A 26241-nucleotide genomic window follows, 5' to 3' on the forward strand; every position below is an offset into this window, starting at 1 on the left:
GTGAGGGGAAGCGGACCCCCGTCCCTCCCCTTCTCACTGGGACCCTCATTTGCACGCTCCAGGGGTGGCGGTGTGGGTGGGAGTGCGGCAAAGGGACAGGGCCAAGCTGGAGCTGCTCCAAAACAGAGAGAGCAATGTCTCCTGGGAAAAGCCATCTTCCTGCTTGTGAACTCCATCACATATCGGATGAAAAACTATTTAACTGAGGCAGAGCAATAATTTCCTCAAAAGCCTTCACATTCAGGGACACAAAAGAGAACACATCCAACAGAGCTGCCCCAGTGGAAACAGCCACCTGCCTATAGAAGAGGCCAGGACGGACCGTGGGGTCACCTCATGCCCTCCCTGACAGCAGGGACCAGACTCGCTGCACTCAGCCCAGGTCCGAAGCCAGTGGCCCGGGGCCAGTTACGTGTCCTTCCTGGGTCTTGGTTTCTTCATCTGTAAAATGGGGATAATTAGTAGTATCTGTGGAAGAGGTTTTCTGTAAAGTACTTAACCAGGCCTGCAAGCATGACAGAAGGCTCTGTTAAACAAACGGTCTACTTGTAAATGCAGGAGACAGGGAGCTGGATTTTGTTACTAAACAATCTGATGTATTAATAATTTAACCGGCATCCACATTTCAGAGGGAGAGTGTAAAGTTGTCACGCAAATGAAAACCCTTGGAAACAGAGCTGACTTCACGGTGCAAGTGGGGAAACTGAGGCACCCAAAGCATGGATGCTCCTTCTGCAAGGCCCATCACATGCTTCTCCCCCAGCAGCCGGATAAACGTTGTGGCCCAAACGGACTCTTGCGAGATCCGAGACTTCCCTGGGAACTCAACGTTGCTTATTCTACCTCCATTCCTTTTATAGATTTTAACTGCTCAGAAAGAACAGTGATACATTTGGGATGCAGAACCATTTCACTTTCACAATGGCTCTTTTTCAAGCATGGGCTTCCCAGATGATACAGTGGTAAAGAATCTGTCTGCCAATGCAGGAAATGTGGGTTCCATCCCTGGGTCGGGAAGATTCCCTGGAGAAGAAAATGGAAAACCACTCCAGTATTGCTGCCTGGAAAACCTTGTGGACAGAGAAGGCTGGCAGGCTACAGTCCAAGAAGTTGCAGAGTCAGTCACGACTGAGCACTCACGTGCAAACACTCCTTCGAGCCTGGGGATTCGGTACCAGGCACGGGGAACACTCCTTCATGGATGAGATGCGTGTTTAGCGCATCCAGTGATGAACCCAGGAGGGCTAGAAAACCTCTGACTCTGCGGCACATTTAAAGCCTAGGAGATCTTGCTCAGTCCACCTGTCACACGCCTCTCATGTCTTCACTGGTTGCCCTTGAAGAAATGAGAGCCTTCAAAAATGAACTAGCCTGTTACATCACAGAACCTGCAAGGCTGAGTGTCGTGTCAACAATGACATCAGGAACTTTGCCATTTCATGCCTTGCATTTTAGCACAAAGGACCATCCTATTTTGGTAAAAGACTGTCCAAAGAAATGTTTTTTAACTTTGGTAAAGGTCATATTTTTTCATGGATGGAGCCTGGGTAAAAGTTCGCCTCGCTGTGGAGGGCATTACATCAGCCACACGCACAAGCCAGGGACCCTCTCTAGCAACGCCCTGCCACAGATGGTCAGACCGAACCCAGGGAACGGCTATCACTGCCTTTTCTAACCACCTTCCCTGGCCAAAGCCACTTCATCAGCTTCAACCTGAGAGCCGTACAGCTTAGGACAAATTCCTGAATTCTCCAAATCTCAGGTTCTCCATCTATAAAATGGGGATATTCTTAGTACTTCCTTTATGATATTATCATAAAGGCTATAGAACATTATAAAAATGTACTATTAAAAGATATTAAAAAGCAGAAACATCACTTTGCCAACAAAGGTCCATATAGTCAAAGCTATGGTTTTTCCTATAGTCATGTATGGATATAAGAATTGGACCACAAAGAAGGATGAGAATGGAAGAACTGATGCTTTTGAACTGTGGTGTTGGAGAAGACTCTTGAGAGTCCCTCAGACTGAAAGGAGATCAAAGAAGTCCATCCTAAAGAAAATCAACCCTGAATATTCACTGGAAGGACTGATGCTGAAGCTGAAGCTCCAATACTCTGGCCACCTGATGCAAAGAGCTGACTCATTTGAAAAGACCCTGATGCTGGGAAAGATTGGAGGAGAAGGAGGAGAAAGGAGAAATGGGCACCAGAGGACGAGAAGGTTGGATGGCATCACTGACTCAATGGACACGAGTTTGAGCAAACTCCGAGAGATAGTGAAGGACAGGGAGGCAAGAGGGCTGCCTGGACCCAAAGGGTGAGATCCCCTTCCCGAGGACGGCTTCCTGAACCATCGCAACCTGACTGATGGGCTCCAGAAGCACAGAGACAACTTATGTCCCGACAGCCTGTACAGCACCAGCCCTGCATACACAGGGACTTCTCATGCAAGGTCTCAGTCACTCCTGTCATGCAAGCCAGAGGGATATCATGCCCATTTCACAGATGAGGAAACTGAGGTTTAGAAAGAACAAGTATCTGACTGTAGCGCCACACGGCAGACAAGGCCGCTGGCCGTTTGGGTATCTGGGCTTTAGATGGCCGAAGCTGGCGGCACAGGGCTACCCGGTTTCTGGCGGTAGCCTTCCTGGTGACTGGATCACAGTGTGGTGCAAACACGTTGAAGCCTCAATTTCTTCAAATGAACTCTACCCTTTTTTACCTGTGGGTATTAAGTTACAGTAAAGAAAAAAACAAATGAAATCAAGGGCATATAGGGTTATCACCACCATCTATCTAAATTCCGTATATATGTGTTAGTATACTGTAATGTTCTTTATCTTTCTGGCTTACTTCACTCTGTATAATGGGCTCCAGTTTCATCCATCTCATTAGAACTGATTCAAATGAATTCTTTTTAACGGCTGAGTAATATTCCATGGTGTATATGTACCACAGCTTCCTTATCCATTCATCTGCTGATGGGCATCTGGGTTGCTTCCATGTCCTGGCTATTATAAACAGTGCTGCAATGAACATTGGGGTGCACGTGCAAAACAGAAAAAGAGACACAGAAGTACAGAACAGACTTTTGAACTCTGGGGGAGAACGTGAGGGTGGGATGTTTTGAAAGAACAGCATGTATATTATCTATGGTGAAACGGACCACCAGCCCAGGTGGGATACATGAGTCAGGTGCTCGGGCCTGGTGCACTGGGAGGACCCTGAGGAGTCGGGTGGGGAGGGAGGTGGGAGGGGGGATCGGGATGGGGAATACGTGTAACTATATGGCTGATTCATGTCAATGTATGACAAAACCCACTGAAATGTTGTAAAGTGATTGGCCTCCAACTAATAAAATAATATTAAAAAAAAAAAAAAAAAAAAAAAAGAAATCAAGGGCAGAAAAAAAAAAAAACGCAAAAGAATGATAGGGAAGCTAGGGTAAGGACTGGATCCTCAACGGGAAGGCACTATTTTTTTAAATGCTATTTTATTTAATAGATGTGGAGGTGCATTTGTGTCATCTGTGAGTGATAGTGTTGCCATGGTGATTACTTACATGTTTCCAGAAAAGAAATAACCATGGCGATATCGATAGCGCCCCAACAAGACACACAGTGCTGTTCGCAGACAATCAGCTCCCCCACACAGGATGGAGAGGATGTTCGAATGGGTAAAAGGAAAAACACTGGCTTGGGGGAAAAACAACTCGTTCCCTCTGCCAAACCCGGAGAGATGTGGCACTAAAACTGCATTGTTTTTCCTTTTTGTGGGCAGAGTCATTGGGCTAAAATGTACGAGTTATCAAAAAAAAAATGTTTGTTACATTTAACTGGAAGTAGATACAGCCAAGAAAAAACACAGATCCTATCCCTGGGTCGGGAAGAGCCCAGAGAGGAGGAAACAGCGACCCACTCCGGTATTCTTGCCTGGAGAACTCCACGGATAGAGGAGCCTGGTGGGCTAAAGTCTATGAGGTCACAAAAGAACTGGACATGACTTAGTGACTAAATAACAACAAACACGGCAGGAAAAGAAGGGTTTCTATCAGCACTTAACATGCGTGTTTGCTATTCAATCGGCTCACAGTTCCTGATTCAATAGTTGGGACCCACCGAACAACACGGTATGTCAGGCACTGTGCAAATAAGATCATGACAGGTATTTAAACTGTTCGGTCCTCACGACAACACGGTCCCCTAATGCTGAGAAGACTCAGAGGTGGCGAGGAGGGCGGGGGGGACTCATGCTACACGGCCTTGGTCTTTTCCAGGGATAAAGCGGGGCTGTTTGTCAAAGGCTGGAGTGGTGTAGGGAGGCTGTGGGACACCCGAGGATCCTGACGAGAGCCCGCACGTGGGAGGAGGGCCACACCATTTATGGGCTTGCTCAACATGGAACCGTGTTCAGTCAGCAAAGAGGCGAGTCTGGGGCTCACGCGGGATCGGGCCTGGCGGTGCAGGGCGCAGACATGAGAGGGTCAGGAACGGGGGTGACGGTGAGAATGCATGGGCAGGCTGGGCTTCCCGGAGCAAGAAGGACCGGCGTGGGCAGGGACAGCAGGCTAGGCCCGAGACGGGGGTCAGAGGGAGGCCCTGGCTTGGAGCCCCCCGAGCCGGGGCCACCAGTCAGCCTCCCCGGAGTTTCCCGATCATCATCTGTGCTGTGACAGGCCGTGGTTCTCCACGTGCCTCATAGCGCTCCTTCTCTATAGGATCGGGCAATCTTCTCCATTAAATTATCTATTATTTAATAGCTAGGTAAGCCTGTAGGTTGTGATTCCTAGGTGGCTCAGTGGTAAAGAACCCACCTGCCAATGCAGGAGAGATAGGAGTTTGATCCCTGGGTCGGGAAGATCCCCTGGAGGAGAGCACAGCAACCCACTCCAGTATTATTGCCTGGAGAATCCCACGGACAGAGGAGCCTGGTGGGCCACAGTCCATGCAGTCACAAAGAGTTGGATACGACTGAGCGACCAAGCACACACAAGTATGTAAATCATTTTTGAAATGCAGGTATCATGCCCATACGTCGCGATCGAGGCATGAATGAAGTCAGACCCAAAGGAAACCAGCCTGTGCCTCGATGGATGTAGGCCCACCACGCAGGGGTCCACCCATTACTACAGCCCTTCCTCTGATCAGAATCAACTAATTAGTCAAGAAATCACGTTCGAGGCTCCACCTCATTTGCTGGGTGCCTGAGTTCAATTTACACACTAATGGATGTGTATTTGCCTTTAATAGATGTAGTGCGTGAACATAAGTATAATAAATAACTATTTAAGTGTGAAGTTACATCTTCATGAGAAATCTGAAAATGAAACGGCCAGTGAATCTGTTTGCTTCCTCTATACTAGGAAATAAAGTGAACCAGCAGCAGAAAGGATAAACGAGGATGGTTTCAGAGTGGCCTGGTAACAGAGGCGACGCTTTCAGGAAGAGAGGTAGAAGTTGGTGCACTCTCTGGCATGGAGCTGGGAATGCACAGTGGCAGGGCGGCTGCGGATGTCCAGCCTGATGCCAGGAGCCTGTCACTCATCTTTCTCGCTCCCATTCTAGAATCTATTAAATACTCAGGTGCTCTCTTCTGCAGTCTCGTTGAAGCTCCACACCCAGAGATGTGGCTTTCTTTGAGGTTGAACCAACCGAGTAATGAGGTGTGTTTTTCCATTCTCTCTTTTTTTCTTTCAAAAGGTTAAATGGCACAGTGCAATTTTCTGTGAAGCAGGTGTGCAGATAACAAGGTGATAATTGGAAAACTGGGTGAAAAGGAAAAATCCTATAAAATTAGAAACCTGCAGGATCTGGGAAGAGGGTAACTGAATTACCTCTAGAAGATGAAGAAGCTATGGTAATACAATGCTAAAGATGCAAACTGAAGTCCACAGGAGTGAAAAAAGGAGACGTGAGAGCTGTTAGCATTCCACTGGGTGGCAGAGGGCACATCGTAATATTCAGGATTGTTGAAGATTTAAACAAATGGTGCAAGCCAACCTTCAGGATCACCTTCTCTTCTCATGTCCTCACACTTTCAACAAGATAAACACTTTAGGAAGATCTTCCATATATTCAGATGTGGATAGCTTTTACTAGAATATTTGATTTTAATTTTTTTTGCTTTCATTTTTCAGCCTTGGTCAGGAAAAAACATTTCCTGACCTGCTTAAGATACAGAAATGTTCCAGAAGAGATCTCCAAAACCTTCCAACAAGCTTGATTTCATGCCCCTTCTCCCATTTTTCTAATGATGTAACATTAGCTTTTGGTGATGACCCACGTTTATATGAAACTGTTCTCAAGCAAGGTCCAAGAGCCTGAAGCATCTTCAGAATGACGTCAGCAGTGCCCCAGCTGAGCAGACATGAAGAACGGTTGTCCAGCCCCGTGGTCCCTCTTCATCCTGACTCCTTGTGAGTGTGGTCCTCTGGTTGGGAGGAAGCTTCGTCCGAGTCTTACTTGTTGGCCTTTGCACGCTGTGTTCTTCCCAGCAATTCTCCCGCACCAGCGCTGGACCCGCTCATCAGCCACATCTTGCTGGTAACGACACGCCCTCCCCACCTCACCCTGCCCTGGACCATCCACCCTCTGAGAACTCAGCCCTGATTCACCCTCCCCAATAAACACCTGGCTCCCAACTTCTCCTCCTTCCTGCCTTAGCCTGAGCAGTCACCTGGATAGAGCCATACCTGCTACCATCCCCGAGGACCTGTCTGTGCCAATTAAAACAAACAAAACAATGGTAAAGACAACGCCAACAAAAAAAGCGGAGCTTGAAAGGGGACATCAGTGAATCCTGAGTTCAAATGTTTCCACTCAGGTAAATTCTCCAGGTCTGGTTTTTTCCTCCTGTTTTCTACCCACTGAGCTCTAAAGGCAAGACACCTGGGGCTCACTCTCTCACTTATCTTTACCTAAAGGGTGTGAACACCCAGTATACCCAGGTCAGCAGGAGTCTACTCGTGTAAAGTGCAGTGAACAGACCCCTTCAACTCTCAAAGGGCGTGAATCTCAATTCAGATGACAAACCACACGGTCACCCCATGTGGTCACCCCAAAGCCCTTCAGTTTTGTCTCCTACAATGCCCCGAGCCTGAACCTGACCTTCTAGTCTCCCTGCTGCTCACTCACACTTCCCACCGTTTCTTCCCAGCCTGAGCGAGGGCTGGAGTGGACCCCTGGTCCCGCGGTTCCGCCCCTCCTTCGGTCTTCAGAACGGCGATCATGTCAAGAGGAAATCTGATGACAGTTTGTATACTGCTGGCTGCCTTCCAGGGAAAACTCAGCCTGCCCTCGTCCACATGCCCCTCGATCTCAGAGTGCCCCCCACACCCCGAACACACGGGGCTGGGCCACAGACGACAGCGGGGTCGTGCCTCCAGACGACCCCTGGTCAGACGCCGGGGCCCGCCTTCCTCGAAGCCCCTCACCTCTTCACGTGCCCGCAGCGCCCGCGCTGCCCCAGGACGGGGCCGACTCCGCAGCCCCGGCGTCAGGCACAGTGCCCGGCGCGCGAGCGGAGGCGCAGCGGGCTTCTGAGCGGAGAGCCGATATGTCCTCGTGCGGGGAAAAATCCTGACCCGTTTCCCGCACTTCAACCGTGGTCTCAGCCCGCAGCAGGGAGACGCCTCCCACCGCGGACGTGAGGCCGCCCGCGAGGGCCCGCTTCCTCCTCGCTACGCGGACAACCTACCACGGATGAGAACCGCGTGTGAAAAGAGGGACACGCGGAGAGAAAACGTCACAAAGGAAAAGACCGAAGTGAGGCAGAGACAGCGAGGCGGAGGACTGGGGACAGTGCAGTGAGAGGCGCAGAGAAGGGCCGACGCCAGCACAGCCGCTCAGACGCCACACGAGGCTCCATCACGGCCGCGGCCATGACGAGGGCCGCCGTGTGCCCGCGGGACTGAGGAGGGGCGGGCAGGACGGAGCCGGCCCCGGGGGAGAACCGCCGCGCCTCACACCCGGGGAGGGGCGGCCACGCAGACGGAGCCGGCCCGGGGGGAGAACGGCCGCGCCTCACACCTGGGGAGGGCGGCCACGCGGACGGAGCCGGCCCCGGGGGAGAACCTCCGCGCCTCACACCCTGGGAGGGCGGCCACGCAGACGGAGCCGGCCCCGGGGGAGAACCTCCGCGCCTCACATCTGAGGAGGGGCGGGCAGGACGGAGCCAGCCCCGGGGGGAGAACGGCCGTGCCTCACACCCGGGGAGGGCGGCCACGCAGACGGAGCCGACCCGGGGGGAGAACCGCCGCGCCTCACACCCGGGGAGGGGCGGCCACGCAGACGGAGCCGGCCCGGGGGAAGAACGGCCGCGCCTCACACCTGGGGAGGGCGGCCACGCAGACGGAGCCGGCCCCGGGGGAGAACCTCCGCGCCTCACAGCCGGGGAGGGCGGCCACGCGGACGGAGCCGGCCCGGAGGGAGAACCGCCGCGCCTCACACCCGGGGTTGGGGCGGCCACGCAGACAGAGCCGGCCCGGGGGGAGAACGGCCGGGCCTCACACCCGGGGAGGGGCGGCCACACAGACGGAGCCGGCCCGGGGGTAGAACCGCAGCGCCTCACACCTGGGGAGGGGTGGGCAGGACGGAGCCGGCCCCGGGGGAGAACCTCCGCGCCTCACACCCGGGGAGGGCGGCCACGCGGACGGAGCCGGCCCGGGGGGGAGAACGGCCGTGCCTCACACCCGGGGAGGGCGGCCACGCGGACGGAGCCGACCCGGGGGTCGAACCTCCGCGCCTCACATCTGAGGAGGGCGGCCACGCAGACGGAGCCGGCCCGGAGGGAGAACAGCCGCGCCTCACATCTGAGGAGGGGCGGGCAGGACGGAGCCGCCCCCGGGGGAGAACCACCGCACCTCACACCTGGGGAGGGCGGCCACGCGGACGGAGCCGGCCCCCGAGGCTCCGTCACCAAGGAGTCATTTCTAGAGGAGAGGATCTGCAAAGACGGAGGCTGGGCTCCCCTTCAGCAGAGCCGCGCTGCCATCTTGTCGTGGCTCCTCTGGATCTCAAGTCCAGACTCGGTTTCCAGGGATTTCAACCACCGGCGGGACGTCTCTGAGGAACAGGGTCTCAGGAGCGGTCATAATGCCTTCCACAACAAACACGTTTTTCTCATTGGGCAGAGTGAAATCCAAACGAATGCCAGGAGGAGCAGTGCCGTCTGAGGTGGACGGAGGAGATACGGAAATCTAACCGTCACCCGTCACAGACTGTGGCCGGACCTCGAGAATGAGCGGCAGCACTTCCGTCACCAGGGCCGGGACTGAGTGGGCCAGCAGCGCCTGGGAGACTGGCCCAAGGCAAAAGAAACGGCCGACAGGCGCGTGGAAAGATGCTGAACATCACAGATCATTAGGGAGACGCATCAAAAACACGGAGATATAACTCCACGCCTGCTGGGATGGCTACCGTATTACGAGAGAGAGAAGATAACTTTTGGCAAAGAAGGGACATTGGAATTGTGCTCTGTTAGGTGGGAGTGTAACAGGGTGCAGACGTGGTGGGAACCAGTGTGACCATTCATCAAAAGAGCGAGAGAGAATTCCTCTGTGATCCAGCAATCCCACGTCTGGGGAAGACAGTTCCCAAGAGAACTGAAAATGGGGTCCTGAAGAGAGATTTATATCCCTGTGTTTACAGTGGGATTGTTCCACAACACTCAAAGGGTGGGGGGCAACTCAAGTGTCCAAGCACAGATGAATAAGCAAAACATGTCACAAAAAGATGCACAGAGATGAATTCCCTACAGTGATCAACTCACAGAGAAAGGAACTGAAGTGGCTTCCAAGGGCTGTGGGTTAGGGGGCTGTTCTTTATTCGCTCAGTCCCATCTAACTCTTGCGATCCCCTAGACTGTAGCCTGCCAGGCTCCTCTGTCTATGGGATCTTCCCAGGCAAGAACACTGGAGTGGGTTGCCATTCCCTTCTCCAGGGAATCTTCCCAACCCAGGTCTCCTGCATTGGCAGGCAGGTTCTTTATCATCTGAGCCCCCAGGGAAGTCCCCAAAATATACTAAAGCGTTTGTAAACTTTGAGTCATTTATGATAAAAACTCTTAGCAAACTAGAAATAGAAAGAACTATCCCTAATTTGATTTTTTTTAAAAAGGCTTCACAAAAAAACCTACAGCAACCACTTTAAATAAATACTTATTCACAAACTTTCAAGATCAGACATTTAATTAGGCTTTAATTTTACATCACCACAGTTCATTTGGTTCAATCTCCCCAATTCAATCTACTCCAATAAGAATCAAAGGAGCATTCACGGCAAAGTGACTTTTTCAAAGTCAGTAGCTGATAAATTGCCTTTTCCACTTAGATCTGCAAACCCCTGCAATTTGTTTTTTAATAATTAGGAGTCTGGGGTCGAGTTTCATTTTTTTTTCCCATATGGATTCTCAATTATCCGTGCTTCGTTTGCACAGACGCTGCCTCCTCCTGTGGGTTCTATAGTGCAGGCCATCTCAGGAGGCCAGAAATAATACAAAGCTGTGTTTCTGGGCTCCCGACTGCCTCTCACAGGCCTCTGTGTTTGCCTTGCCTTGGGTCCACACTCTTACAATGACCGTAAAAAAGACTTGACATCAGAGAAGCAAATCCTTCAACTTAGTTATTTGGCTGTTTTGGATTCTCTGTATTGCCATATAAATTGTAGAATATGCTCATTAAATTCCTCGTTAAATCTCCCTGAATTTCTATTTCTTTATTTAAAATTTAATTTTTTAATTTTCTATAGAAGAATAGTTGATTTACAATGTTGCATTAGTTCCAGGTGAAACTCACAGCAAAGTGAATTTCTATTTTTTAGCTACTGCGGCTGTCCAGTGTCATTTTGAAGCAATCCTACAAACTGGTTGTTTTTTTTTTTTAATATATATGCAAACTGCAATAATAACCTGAGGATGGCAAACATCAAACCAAAGTCAAAGGTCACCTCTGGGGAAGAAAGCAAGAAGAGGGGTCCCATCAGGGAGGCATGGGTGTGTCAAATACAGTTTGAATGCTTTTCTTCTTTACAAGGATCTGTGGTAAATCCCAGTATATATGCTAGGTGGAGGGTACACAGTTCTATGTTATTAAAAAGTCAAATCAGAAAAATATGTTTGTATGTTTAGATTTCATAATTTTAAGAATGAACACATAAATATACCATAACTACTTGGTCCTCATCCACTGATTAAACAGGAATTCAAACTCTGCCGAATGGACTCTACAAGGGTCATCTATTTATAATCCACTGTCCTTGGTTGTGAATTACAGTCTCTGATTGTAATTTATAAATCTCACAGGGAGGCCCTTGAGAAAATAAATTCTTCCCTCAAATGGAAAGAAACCATTTGATTCATTACTCAGCCAAGTGATAGAAAGAATAATTAAGCTATCCACGATATAAATGAATGCTTACATTAACCATTCTTCATTTTCAAGATCACAAGATTATACATACAAAACGCCAACCGAAGTGCACAGCTTGGAAAAAAAAAAAGCTGTGTGATAATGGAATCACAAGGTAATTCTCATTTCTCAGTCTAAATACAGGCTGACTTTAAGTTACAGATGAACTCAAATGTTCCCTCATCCCCTGAATAACTGAGTTACTCAGTTACTTGGTTCAGTCACCACTAACTGAAACTGTGAAGCATTTTGTTTCTCCTTTCATTCAGGACGAGGCAACTGAGAGATATACAACAATATGCTTACCTTTCATGACTAATAACATAGCAAGGTAAATTACTTCGGTTTTCTTCGGTCCCCAAAACATTAATAAAACCCTTGAACTTTCCAACTGAACTGACTCTGGTATTCCAATGATCGCTCAGAGAGGCTCATCCCAGGTAAGCTCCTTGAGGTCGGCAGTTCAGCCTTTTCCCTTTGGCCACTGTAAGTTAACTCAGGTGCACATACTCAGGAGACCCGGATTTCTATACTGTTTCAAACAGAGAAAAACACCTCCCATAGCCACAGCCTGTCCACGCCCCCCATGCTGCTGACGTAGGAAAACAGACACAGCCAGATCCAGGCGAGGGGAGCATGATGGCTTCCCAGGTGGCTCAGATGGTAAAGAATCTGCCTGCAATGCAAGAGATTCAAAAGATGCAAGTTTGATCCCTGGGATGGGAAGATAGCCCCTGGAGGAGGAAATGACAACCCACTCTGGTATTCTGCCCTGGAAAATCCCAAGGACAGAGGAGCCTGGCAGGCTGCAGTCCGTGTGGTCACAGAGAGTCAGACACGACTGAGCATGCACGCACCTGGCGGTGTCTATAAACAGGAAGCTGCTGAACATCTTCATTGGGTTGATGGCCAGAAGTTGTAACAAGGATTTTGAATGTGTGTGCATATAGAGGTCACAACATAACTGTCCAGTCTATACCAGAAGATCTGAGGACCTCACTCTTACTGTTTTAAAAGTGCATTAAATGGGAGGTGGGAGGGGGGATCGGGATGGGGAATACATGTAAATCCATGGCTGATTCATGTCAGTGTATGACAAAAACCACTACAATATTGTAAAGTAATTAGCCTCCAACTAATAAAAATAAATGGAAAAAAAAATTATTATTGGTAATACTAAAAAATAAATAAATAAATAAAAGTGCATTGAATAAGGAAGGAATGTGTGGTGGCTGCCCTCTATTTCGCTTTCACAAAGAGGTCCCGGGACAGACACGGGGTGACAATCCAATAGGACTCAACAGACCGAGGGTCCGTGAAACAAGCTCACATCACAAGGCAGGCAAAGCAAGGTGGAGATGGAAACTGTAGGCAGGAGGGACCAGGAGTCACGAGGGGACCGTGGCCGCTTGGCCCACAGTGGCTGTGGAGGTCGTGACAATAGGAGTACCAGTTAACGTGGACGAGATGCTCACTGGGCACTCGCTCACTGGGATGAAGGCTTTACACAAAGGCACCAGGACGGTTCCCACAGCAAACGGGTCCATCCTTCTGCTCGCGGCATCTCTCCACATCTGACCGTCAACAATGACCACAGGGCACAAACAAACAGTCCTGTGGCTGGTCATCTCCCCCTCTTCCTGTGATTTTCTATGACTGTCTTCTGGGATAAACATCCTCCTTCCTGCAGAAGAAAAATATTTATGTGCTTTTTTTTGGGGGGGGTGGCGAGATGGAAAAAATTGCACAGGGGGAAGAAAAATGAGGTCCACTAATTTCACCGCAACACAGTGAAGCTGATGGGATCCTCGCAGCTGGATTTATCTGGGAACAGAATGAGGAAACACCGCATAATCCTGCACTGAGTCTCTACCAGACAACATTTATGGGAATGACAGAGAAACCGGATCTAGGAACTATTCCAAGTCCCGGAGATTAGCAAGTAATTGCAGGCTCAAGTCCTGATACAATTCTGGAGAGACGTGGAAGGATTCTGAGAATTAACTAGCAAAATAGGATTAAAAAAAGATGAAAATTTTGATCCCTGCATACACTGGTCAATATTAGCAAAACTCTACATTCACCTGTGTGCAGCCCTTCACTGCATTTCATATTATTTATAATTTTGTTGTTTAGTCGCTCAGTCATGTGCGACTCTTGCAACCCCATGGACTGTAGCCCGCCAGTCTCCTCTGTCCATGGGATTTCCCAGGCAAGACTACTGGAGTGGGTTGCCATTTGCTTCTCTAGGGGATCTCCCCAACCCAGGGTGGAACCCGTGTCTTCTGCAGTGCAGGTGGATTCTTTATGACTGAGACATGGGGGAAGCCATCTCTTGATAAATCTATCTCCTTCTCTAGATTGAAAACAGCTTGAAGTCAGAAACTGTGCATTTCATCTCATTGACTCCAGAGTAGTGTTTCGTCTAGGAAACAAGATTTTACCAGTTCAATGTTAGGAGCTCCCTGGAGTCAGCTTTAGTGAAAATCGTAGCTCTGTAACTTGCTAGCAGAGTTCTTGGGGCTGAGCTCCTTGTTGGCTCCAAGACTCAGTTTCACTGTCTATACAATGGGTTAATAGACTTCACCCCCATCAGGTTGTGAAGAATGAAAGCTATGACACAGGCAAAGTATCTAGTCCCATGACTTGTACCCAGCACTCAACAAATGACAAGTGTTATAAGGCACTAAATAAACTAATGCACAGAATACGGGGCACTGAACCATGACCGCAGGAAGACACAAAATAAGGGAAAACGGCCAACCGTGGCCGTAAGAAACCCCCAGTCCTCACAGAGCAGGGTGCTCGCAGCTGATGCCTGGTACCCCAGGGAGACCAAGGACTCACTGATGGCTTCCCAGGAATCTAACTACGACCGACCTCAGAGACGACGGGGCCGACAGCAGACCCGCCCTCTCACCGTCACTCCCTTCAGGCTCAGCCTCACCATTGTTTATAATCATGTTACACATTCTTCCTCAGACAGCCCAAGGTCATTAGTGAGAAAGGAGTCCCTATTTCCTTCATGTACAGACGCACGACCTCTCCACACAAATGGTCAGAAACTGCTCCCACTCTCATATTATCTATATTACTTACACCTAACAACAAAATCTCCTCTCTTCTATCTGAAGCAAGCAACCTGCCATGATGGAAACGGAACAGATAAAGGTACATGCGGAACTTCCCTGGTGGTCCAGTGGCTAAGGCTCTGCGCTCCCAAGGGAGGGGGGCCCGGGTTCAACCCCTGGTCAGGAAACTAGAATCCACGCACCACAGCTGGAGACCCCACATGCCACAGCTAAGGCCCGGCGCAGCCAAACAAACAAGCAATGCTTTTCTTAAAAAAAGAAAAGTGTATGTGATGGGCTGAATAATGACCCCCGAGGATGTCCACTTCCTCACCCGAGGAACCCGTGGATCTGTTATCTGACACTCAAAGACCACTTCACGGATGTGCTGGAGAAAAATCTTAGTCTGTGGAGATAAGCTTGTCGCAAGGGCTCTTGTGAGAAGAGACAAATGTGTGGAGGGAATGCAGAGCGGCCACATGGGAAAGGAAAGGGAGGGATGCGGTGCGATGCAGTCAGGGCTCAAGGATTGCAGTCGGCCCCGGAAGCTGACCCAGGCAGGAGGAGGAGAGGGTCTCCCCTGGAGCCTCCGGGGGCACCAGCCCCGCTGCCCCTCAGCCTGAGCCTGGCAGACTGACTGTGAATTCCTGACCTCCAGGGCTGTAAAATAATAGAGACATGTGGGTTGAACCTGCTAGCTTTGTGGTAATTTGTAACGTTAGCCACAGGAAACTGACACAATATAGTCAATAGATGCTAATTATAAGGGAGTCATTAGGAAGTAGCTCTCTGTAATCTATGATTCACAAAGCATTTTACAGAGATCTACTGTCTCAGCTATCAAATCCCAACTGTCCCCCACCCCCACTCCCCGCTCCATCAGAAGTTAAGTTTCTTACACAAACTTAAGGAGACACAAAATCCAGTTCTATTCCTGGTTATGACAAAGGGATCTGGCTTCATTGCCTTCGCTGCCTGCCCGGGGAAACGGTAAGACTTCCTGAGGATACATGCTACCAACATTTAAAAACCAAGACGATTGAAGAAGCAGGAAAATGTCCACCCATAACCAAGAAGAAAAGAAGACTAAAAGGAGAACAACAGAGAACTGAAAGCTTGGAAATAACAGACCAAGACTTAAAAGTCACCGTCATGAACATGCTGAAGAATTTAGGGGAAACTGTCCAAGACGGATGAAAAGATGGAGAATTTCATCAGTCATAAAAACCCTAAAAAGGACGCAAGTAGAAACTGGAGAAATGAGGAGCACAAAATGAGCATGAAAACGCACTGGAGGGGTTAGTGGTTACATGGACACAATAGAGGAGACGAGGAAACCCAAAGACAAGACGAGAAAAACTACCCAAGATGAAGCACACAGTGGGGAAAAACCAGTAAGAAGAAGCACACCCTGGGCACCAGAGCTCCGCGGCACAAATGCAAACGGGCTGACACACGTGTGGTCAGCCTGAAGAGCAAAGGAAGAGAGCGCTGCTGGAAGAGATGCGAGGCTTTTCAAAGAGGGCTGAAAAGCACTAACCCAACACACTGACGTCCCAAGCGAGACACGAGACAGGAAGCCACACGCAGGCCAGCCCGCCAAAGCCAAAGGGAAAGGACAGGGGCAATGAAACGGTGCATGAGGAAGAAAAAAGCACGACAAATACTGGTGACCTGGACACCTACAGCCACGGAAAATATTACTAACATAAAGATGGAACAGAGGCATTTCCAAACAAAGCTGGGAAAACTCACGCTGCACTCCACGACAGGGTAAAGTCAGTCCTTCAGACTTACAGAGAATGAGTGCTGAGAAAAATCACGAAGGGCAGTGAGCAACGGGCAAGTATCAAGGAAAATACAGTTTCAAATTTCTTGGAAGGACAATGGCTACTTGAAGCAAACAGAGCAATGTATTGTGGGATTATAATATACAGAGAAATAAAATAGGACAGTAATAATACAAGAAAAAGAGAGAGTAAATAGAATTACAGTATTGTAACATTAAATGTTTCGTGGAGTTGTAATACTCTTTGGTTACTCATGGTAAAGTGTGATGAATTAATTATGCATATTGTAATCTAGAATAACCACTTAAAAATAATATAAAATTGAGAAACTAAACAGCAATAGAGTAATAAAATATAATACAAAAACACACAACCCCCCACACAAAATCTCAATTTCCAAGTAAAGAAAAAGAACAGAAAAGGAAAATGGATAACAACTAAAGAGATAATAAAAATTAACCCCAAGAATGTCCCATGGAATACACTGAGTGTAACAAAGAGTCAACCCCCAATTAAATATGGGTTTACAAAAAGACCCCACTGTTTACAAGAGACATGCTTTAAGTATAAAGACAGAAACTGAAAGTAAAATGATGAAAAAAATGTACACTTCAAACACTAATCATAAGAAAGTCAATGTGTCTAGATTAGCATCAAAAAAAAACTCTCAAAAAATCGAACTATGAAAGTATCATCAGTGATAAAGATGGCTATTTCATGGAAAACAGACATTAAGGAAGCCCAAAGTTGGTTCCCTGCTTAGACTAACAGGCTTGATAAATCCCCTTTTATCAGTATATAATTTCAGAAGGTCCATGGAGCTCCTGTGTGTTTATGAATCTCGGTTGAAAGCGTGTTGCAAGGTGACATTACCTTTGCACCCACGGATTCTCTTCACGGCGCGAGACCCCGTCCCTTGTGCTCACGGGACTCCCCGTCGCTCACCTGGAACGTCACCTGCTGGTTGATGTCCTGCACGCGGAACTGCTTCAGGAAGCGCTCGTCCTCGCTCCAGAAGAGGCGGATGTCGGGGATGTCGTAGAGGATCATGGCCAACCGCTCCAGCCCCAGCCCGAAGGCCCAGCCAATCCGGTCCTGAACTCCAGCTGCAGTGGGGACAGGAGATGAGACAGAGGGTTAAAGGGCACGAGAGGCCGCAGGTCCATCCCACTCCTGACACTGGGCAGGACCGCAGCGGCGCTGGGCAGAGGCAAGGTGCGCTTCACAGTGGATGTTTATCACAAGCTCATAAAAAATGTCTGTCCGAAAATGAGTATGTACTATGACACCACTCTTTAACATAGGGACAAATAAGGGTTGTAATGTAAAAAATAATAATAAAATGTGATGTTCAAGGATTATACGGTTAATTGCTTTAAAATATGTTTAAAACATTTCTGCACTGTCTTTGCAAATAGAAAATAATAAAGATAGGTGGAATGTTAATGTTGCTCTGTGAGTCAGACTTTTTTCCTTAATTAGTAAATCCTTTATATTTTATTATAAAAATTGTAGATAAAACCAACCATCCGAGCCCAGCATTTATTTGCAGCTGAAAGAGCAGTAGGTTCATTGTACTTGAGTCTATTTCACATGCAGCAGTTTTTAGTTCTTAGCTTTGCTTCTTTCATTCATTACCCTCACCGGCTTCCTTACCCACTGAAACTTTCCTAGAGCAAGATAAGAACGACACGCAGCCCCTAACAATAGGTAACAAAAAGAATAACAATCTCATTATTCAGACGGGCAAAGAATATGAAGATATGCACAAAAAGGGGAAAAAAATGATTCTTAAGCAAATCAAAAGCTTACTTAAGAAAAACAAAATGTGCACCAAGTTACCATTTTTTACTTATCTGACTGGCAAAAACAAAAACATTTCATTGCATACTTGACACCAAAACCATGAGAAACCACGACCTTCCATATGCTGAGAGCAGGCGCACGTGCAGGCTTTAAACCCCCAGACCTAAGGAGCGTGGCGCTGTTGCCATCCTCAGAATTACAGACACACCACACGGCCACATTCACTACCAGGCTGTTCCTACATGCAGGAAGTTACGAACGTATAAGGCTGTTTGCTGGAGCACTGTTTATAGCGAGACAATAAACAACCTAAGTATCCATGAATAGGAAGCTGGTTGAATAAACCCTACTATATCCATACAGTGGAATATTATGGCTAGAAAAAAAAAAAGCAGTAGTTGTCTGTCTTTTTAAGGGAAGTAACTGGGCGAGTGGAGGACAGACATTTATATATGCCTTTTATATAACGCGTGAGAAGAAACATTTCAGATAAAAATTTTCATGGCTGAATGAAATAATTTCTGTTTATTCAGGGGAGGTTGTAAGAACAAAGGGCCTCCTTTGTTCCAGGCAGAGCTCCAGGTGGAGCCAGTGGTAAAGAACCCACCTGTTCACTCAGGAGACGTTAAGAGAAGGAGGTTCGATCCCTGGGTGGGGAAGATCCCCTGGAGGAGGGCATGGTAACCCACTCCAGGATTCTTGCCTGGAGAATCCCATGGACAGAGGAGCCTGGCAGGCTACAGTCCATGGGGTCGCACAGTCAGACGCGACTAAAGCGACTAAGCAGGCACGCATCATATTTGAAAGGTAACCAAAAGATGAATTAAGTAAGATCACAACAAAAACTCAGGGTGGGTGTGACTCGGGGGCCTCCTGGCTGCCAGTGAGGACAGGCCCGAGAGGACCCTGGACACAGGCCAGCGAGGGGCCATTCCATCGGGACCTGAAACCGCAGCACAAGAGTCTTGTCGCAAGAGTTGGACACGACTGAGCGACAAAACCACCACTGAGCTGTCTGGCCCATCACGTTCGGAAGGCACCAGGAGCTGCGTGTCGAGAGCGCTGGTCACAGGGTCAGAGTCGTCCCTACGAGTCTTCATGAAATACACTGATCTCAGGCCTGAGAAAATGGGAACAGGAAAAGCTTCTTTTCTTCTCCTGAACGACTGGATCGTTTTCAGTGTGAGGGTATCTCGACTTCACATAGCTGATCCTAACTCACCCCTCACTCCGCCCCGTGGAAGCGTACAGCCATCCTTACGGGTCACCTCTGAGAACGGTAACGTGGCTCTGTGCGTCTCTTGTCCCAGTTCTATTTTCTTACTTACATCCTCTTTGTCCTGATTATCTGCACTACTTACTCCATCCTCCTGTACGTAATTTTACAGGCACCTCAAACCCTTCATGGACGAAAGACAGCCCTAACTAGACAGGCGTCGTCACCTGGGCAGGCCTAATTCTCAGCCCTTTGGCACTCCTCGGCAGGAATTTGTTGCCGGGTCCTCCTGGGCTGACAAGGTTTTAAGGCACTAATTTTTTTTTTCCTTTTTACCTACATTCCAGTACTGGAGGGTTCCAGTAAACGAGAATCTGTGGAGCAGAAAACTGACTGGAAAGAAGCACCCTCAGTTAAACAGAACGTTCCAGATGGGAGGCAGTTTAGGTGTCCTCCTCCCCCTCCCCTCCTCCCCCTCCTCCTGCCTTTGAAGGTCCCCATCTCTAGACTCTTATCTCATCTTGTTTTGGTTTTACACAGACGCTGGCCTTCTTAGAAGGATTTTCAGCAACGAATCGCCATACCCTGCTCTGTTTTCTTCAGAGAATACCACCTTCCAAGACTCCCCAACTTTTCACCTTTGTAGCATCTACTGTTCGCTGCCAGACTCTGTGGGCAGCGTCTGACCCGCGGGCTGGGGCCCGGGGCTGGCTTCCATCACTGACACCCCTGAGGGGCTGGACCAGCTTCCGGCGGGCTCACACACCGAGAGGAAGGGAGTGAGCGGCAGGAAGGCGGGGCCAGAGATTTTTCCACTTTTTAACTTATTGACTTCATTTAAATGGGTCTTATTAGGAACAATTTCATACTTCAAAATGAAGTTTTTGATACAGGCAGTGACTTTAAATTTAAATCCATGAGAGAGTTTATCTATCACAGTATGAGGCGATATGCAAGATGATATTTCTGAAAAGATATCTCAGAAAGAAGCGAACTGGGACACAAAAGAAGGAATAACAGGGAAGCGGAATGTCCTGTTCCCTCCCCCTGCCTTCTTCACCATCACCGGGCCTCATCCAGACAGGTCAGCGGCAGGCCTGGGCCGCGGCCTCCGGGACCCAGCATCTGGGCTGTTTCCGCTCCGACCCCCCTCCCTCCATCTCACTTTCTTCCCCACCGACTGAACCCTGCACCCACCGTTTCCTCTCATAGGCTGCCTTGCTGCAAAAGTGAACACTGTCAGTCACTCCGTCACGTCTGACTCTTTGGGACGCCACGGACTGTAGCCCGCCAGGCTCCTCGGTCCCTGGGACTCTCCAGGCAAGAACACTGCAGCGGGTTGCCATCCCCTCCTCCAGGGAATCTCAGGGATCAAACCCAGGTCTCCTGCATTGCAGGCAGATTCTTTGTCATCTGAGCCACCAGGCAAAGCCAAGGGTCAAATTAAAACTTTAAACAACTACATACTGGAAAAATATTTTTATTATGTTAAGTACTTCCCTGTCAATAGGGGCTGATTTCTAGGAATTCTTTGGCTCGATGAACTGACACTTTCCCAAAATAACTGTGACAAGAAACGCTGAAACAACCTAGCAATTAGCATTCATATTTTATAGAACTTTACCAGTTACAAAGTACTTCACCTCTATTATCTTCATTCTGATCCTCACAACGACCCTATAGGGGATGTCAGACTGGTATTATTAGCTGTGTTTAAAAGATAAACACCACTTTAGCAAGATCACACGGACATTGGGACTCACACCATTTTTTTTCCTTGAAGTATATATCCAATGAAACATTAACTGCAAGAGGCTGTGTTCAAAGTGTTTCAAAACATCAGAGAGTTCCGTTCCACTTATGTTTGTCTGCTTTTGCTTTGTAACTGCTCGTTTCCTGATGGACTTTGTCGTTATTCCATGAAAGCTAATAAGATGATTTGCAACATAAGTGGTTGCTTAAATCTATCAGCAGGCTTTTCTGAAGGCTTTCCGTCCCTCTGAGCGTGCCTTTCACCGTGGTCCCGACCCCTGCACAGGGGCCTGCAGTGTGAGCTGACGGGGCCCGAGTGGAGCAGCGGTTTGGGACAAAAAGCCTCCGCTGCCCTTGACCGTTAGTTGTGAAGACAGCCACACAGGGACAAAAGCCCACAGCATCCCAGTGCCCCACGCACATCCACAGGCAGGCCTAGGAAGGCCAGTGCAGCTACATAAATTCTGGTTGCTTTCCTCCCGTCACGGACTGAGTCCTTGATCCTCCGCGCTCCAGCTACAATTCTTGAACTGCTTCCTCAGAGGCTTGTCACCGGATGACTGACTGTTCCAGCCGAGCCCAGAGATTGATCTCCCGCCTGAAAACTTTCTCCAGTTGTATATAACCTCAGCTCCGCACGCTTCTGTCGACAAATCCTTCACACGGTCCAAAGGCAGACCTCTTTGAAGAGAACTTTACCACGGACGGCAAGAGACGGTGACTAGCCTCTGCAGGCCATGAAAACCGAGCTCCTTCACTCGTCCTGGGCTGCGCTGGATCCTAATCAGCACTGTGATGGAAGCTTTTTTGTTGTCGTTCTTTTTTTAGTGGGTCTTTAAGAAGTTTTTGGACGACGGCTGCTGTGCAATTGAGCTGGCGTCTGCCAGGCTGCAAGGGGCGTCGGCTGCACGTGCACACACATCCCCCCTCGCTCTCGGACTCCCTTCCCGCTGAGGTCAGCACGGGGCGTGGAGCAGCGTCCCCTGAGCTGCATGCGCAGAGCTGCCCGTTAGTTCTCATTAGCCATTTCTGGTGCAAATGCTAACCAGCAGCGTCTGAACCAATGCCCCACAGCTGTGTCCCGCCAGAATTCTCCTTATCATGTCTCCAGTCTCCTTTAGGGACCTATGTCCTAAAAATCCATATCCTTCCAACAAGGGGAAGGCATATGGCAGCAGAAACATGAAATGGAATTGAGTTGACCAAGTTGATAACAGTACAGGGTGGTCTAGAACCTTCTGAAAACATAAAGGGAACAGTCATGCCTTGATTAGCATTTACGAAGAGTTAAAAACTAAAGAACAGCTCCAGTACTTTGGCCGCCTGATGTGAAAGGCCGACTCATTGGAAAAGACCCTGATGCTAGGAAAGACTGAGGGCAGGAAGAGAAGAGGGTGGTATAGGATGAGATGGTTGGATGGCATCACCTGCTCAGTGGATGCGAGTTTGAGCCAACTCTGAGAGATGGCAGAGGGCAGAGGAGCTCGGCCTGTTGCAGTCCATAGGGATGCAAAGAGCTGGACTCACTTAGGGACTAAACAATAACAAAAAAAATCTAAATATATTGACTGGAGGATAATCAACCGAGGACTCACATCCTACCTCCTATATCTCCCTTTGACTGGCCACCAAAATAAAGCAATTTTATCCTTTAAAATTGGCATGCGGGGTTGCCATGCCCTTCTCTAGAGGATCTTCCCGACCCAGGGATCAAACCCACGTCTCCCTCACTGCAGGTGGGTTCCTTATCGCTGAGCCACCCAGGAAACCCTTTGAACATTCAATTCCCTCACTGAAACTCCTGGAGGATTAACTTGGATGCACTTACCTATTCCCTTCTGTTACAGAACCAAGGAATGACCCTTCCTGCCTTCTGGTCTGAGAAACTGCACCTTTATCTCCAGTAGAAAGATGGCGTTCCAAAATAAAAGTTAATAGTGCTCTATGTCTTGTCACACTGTTGTAATTTTTCAACTGTGAAAGGAACTTAATTTAGAGTAAGTAATGCCACTGTCACTTAAATATACCAATGATAAAAGAAACGTCAGCAGCTCTAATTCCATAATTCCCGAGTAATGACAATTAATGGAACCCTCTTCCTGGTGGGAGTTGTTTTCGGCAGTAGATAAAGGAGCCACTGAGCCTTTTGAGATTTACTCTCATGACCACATTGCATCTCTCTTTATCACTATCTGAAACATAATTAGAAGATGACACATAAAACACACTAAAAATCAAACCGGATTCCATCCCCAGAGGGAAAGCTGAGGGATGACAAAAGCTCAGCTCTTGGCCTCCACTGAGACTGGATGGAAAATCTCATCCCCACATCAACTGTGTCCTGCACCTGTCCACCCTCGGCATCCACCTCCCTTGTCAACACACGAGAGCTGGATGAGCTCATTCCTGGCTGTTACTGGGTAGACATTAATTGGGTCAGAGACAGCAATGGCACCCCACTCCAGTACTCTTGCCTAGAGAATCCCATGGACGGAGGAGCCTGGTGGGCTGCAGTTCATGGGGTCGCAAGGAGTCGGACACGACTGAATGACTTCACTTTCACACACTGGAGAAGGAAATGGCAACTCACTCCAGTGTTCTTGCCTGGAGAATCCCAGGGACAGGGGAGCCTGGCGGGCTGCCGTCTACGGGGTTGCACAGAGTCAGACACGACTGAAGTGACTTAGTAGCAGCAGCATTAATCGGGTCGTTTCGCTGCAGTGGATGTATTCTCCGACCTTTCCAAAAAGAAAACGAATCAATAGGAGTGTCTTATAAAGACGCTATTTCCTTCCTCAGCTTGCTCCCACAGTCTACAGTTTACAGAGTGGCATGCCTGTGGTCTCTACGGCGGGAGACCATCTCTTTAGTGACCGTTACATCCAGAGAAGAGTCAGCCTTTAAGGCAGGCCCGAACACACAGTTCAGTTGCCTTCAGGACCTCTAGGCTGATGCCAAGCTGTTTCTTTTTGGCCGTGCAGCTAGCAGGATCTTAGTCTTCTGAGAAAAAAGAAGTCAGCATTTGGACACTGGCCACTCCCGAAAGCCACCACCACCATGCTCAGCTCTCCGGTGACAGAAGTCCTCTCCCGGCCTCGCTCCCCTCTCCCCTCCCCGCCCAGCGCTCCCCTCCCCGCCCCTGCTGCCCCGTCACCCCCCTTCCAGCTCGCACCCCTGCACCCCGTTCTGCGCCCAGGGAGGGAAACAGCGTTAAGCTGGACGGAAGACGGAAGCTGTGCCATCGGACTGGACCGCCCTTGAAAACAACCAAGAAGGCTGAGATCTGCTTGAAACCTCACCCTGGACGAGGAGGAAGATTAGACAGAACCTGCTGAAGGCAGTGGTGTGAAAAACAAAACCGTCTTAGGGTTTACACCTGCTGAGTCTGGCTCGCTGACTGCCGTGGTGCAAGCGGTTCACTCATCCTTCCTTGTCTCAGGCAAACTGCCTCCCGCAGGTCTCTGCCTCCCAACCCCCCAGACTTCCTCTTGCCTTCTCTGCCTCTAGGTAACGCAGAAATAGCTGAAATATTCAAATATTTTATTCTGGACCCCAAAGAGAGTAGCATATAATATTAAACCGAATGAAAGAGACAGGGACTAGAATAAGGAAACAGGAGCACGGGAGTTAAATGTGCCCAATGTCTCACTTCTTCTTCCCAAGGGATCTGGGGCATTTTTAGCCATTTGGCTACAAAATCTGAGAGATTAAAGCAGATGGAGGGGGAACTTAAAGGACATGGGAACAGAGCTGGATAAAAATAAGCTATCGGTTGGCAAAGCTAAAAACACGGTCCCACGGGTGTAAGCACATGGAAGTTCTGTGACATAATGTGTGAATCAGACCAAATCGGTAGTCGGAACGATGACACAGACTGTCCCTTTCATCAGCAAACTGGCCGGTCACATCCAGGCCAGTAAGAAGGGTGTCCGTGGGGGAAACGCTATGTGGAAACCAATCCCTGAGTCATCCTCAGCACCCTGGACCCGCCAGGACAGCCTGGGGGCCACGTGACTGAGCTCCGGCCCGTGGAACAGAAGTGGGTGGAAGCGAGACCCCCCCCCCACTCCTTGGAGACCCTCCAGCCTCTCCTCCCCTGCTGCGGGGGCCCTGGGGGCCACACGTTCCACACGGCACTGCTGTGGACGGAGGACTCCACAGAGGTCTCTCTCTGACACAGAGATACTGTCAGTGGATCAAACCACTAAGATTTCAGGAGGGCCTCTGTTAGCTCAGCACAGCCCCAGTCTATCCTGACAATTAATCAGCCCCGACTTTCTGATGCGACAGAGGAATCTGGACTCACTGAAAAACAATATACCCTCTGAGTGGCACCAGACTCCGGGGATCAATGCCACTTCTCCTTGTCCTACAAAAATAATTTTGCTAGCTCAGTATAAACATTTCAAATAAACTCTGGAGGAGATTTATAGAGAGCCCACTACTTATAAACTATTACTAAGAAAACGGTGCTCATTCACAGTGCAAGGACTTCCCCGGTGGCTCATTGGTAAAGAGCCCGCCTGCCAATGCAGGAGACATGAGACTCAGGTTCACTCCTGGGGTTGGGGAGATTCCCCTGGAGAAGGGAATGGCATCCCACTCCAGTACTTTTGCTACAGAATCCCATGGAGAAAAGGAGCCTGGCGGGCTACAGTCCAGAGTTAGACACGACTGAGCGACTGAGCAAATTGTGCAATGGTTCAGTAAACAAGAAATTGCTAAATCATAAGGGAAAAAAAAAAACCTTGGAAGTCTAAAGAACTTAGCACTAAAACAGGTGACCCAGAGAGAATGGAGAACCAGAGACCATGGTCAGAGAATTAAGATCCCATATGCAAAAAAAAAAAAAAAAAAAGAATTTACAAAGGGAAAGAAAGGATTTCTAAGAACTCCTAGGAATATGTTTGTTTTTATTTATTTTTTTCAAAGTAAAGCCTTTAAGAACCTGAGCTTGTATCTGATGTGGTTCTATCAGAAGAGAAGCAGGTGCGTGGCCATCAGTCTTCCTGGTAAACAGCATCTGTCAAACGTAAGCCCACCCTGCCTCCCTTGGGGGCAGCGGCCAAATCCATCACTCAGTGACCAATCAAAATCCAAGAGGACAATCAAAATATTCTGGGTCACTAACATATGTATCTGTCGATATTTTCTCATTTTCAGTTTTAATACATTTGTCATGAATTTTTAATCAATAACT

The 26241-nt window shown here is 48.7% G+C and overlaps 1 protein-coding gene across 1 annotated transcript in view; it reads right to left on the minus strand.

Moving 5' to 3' along the window:
• FARS2 (phenylalanyl-tRNA synthetase 2, mitochondrial) overlaps positions 1-26241 on the minus strand; it is a 301221-nt gene that overhangs the window by 127519 nt on the left and 147461 nt on the right. Inside the window, exon 5 of the mRNA XM_065912933.1 lies at positions 17213-17373. Coding sequence (XP_065769005.1) covers positions 17213-17373 — 161 coding nt within the window. The remainder of the gene's footprint in view (positions 1-17212; positions 17374-26241) is intronic.

This window comes from Muntiacus reevesi, chromosome 20 (genome assembly GCF_963930625.1).
Source record: "Muntiacus reevesi chromosome 20, mMunRee1.1, whole genome shotgun sequence".
Lineage (NCBI taxonomy): Eukaryota > Metazoa > Chordata > Mammalia > Artiodactyla > Cervidae > Muntiacus > Muntiacus reevesi.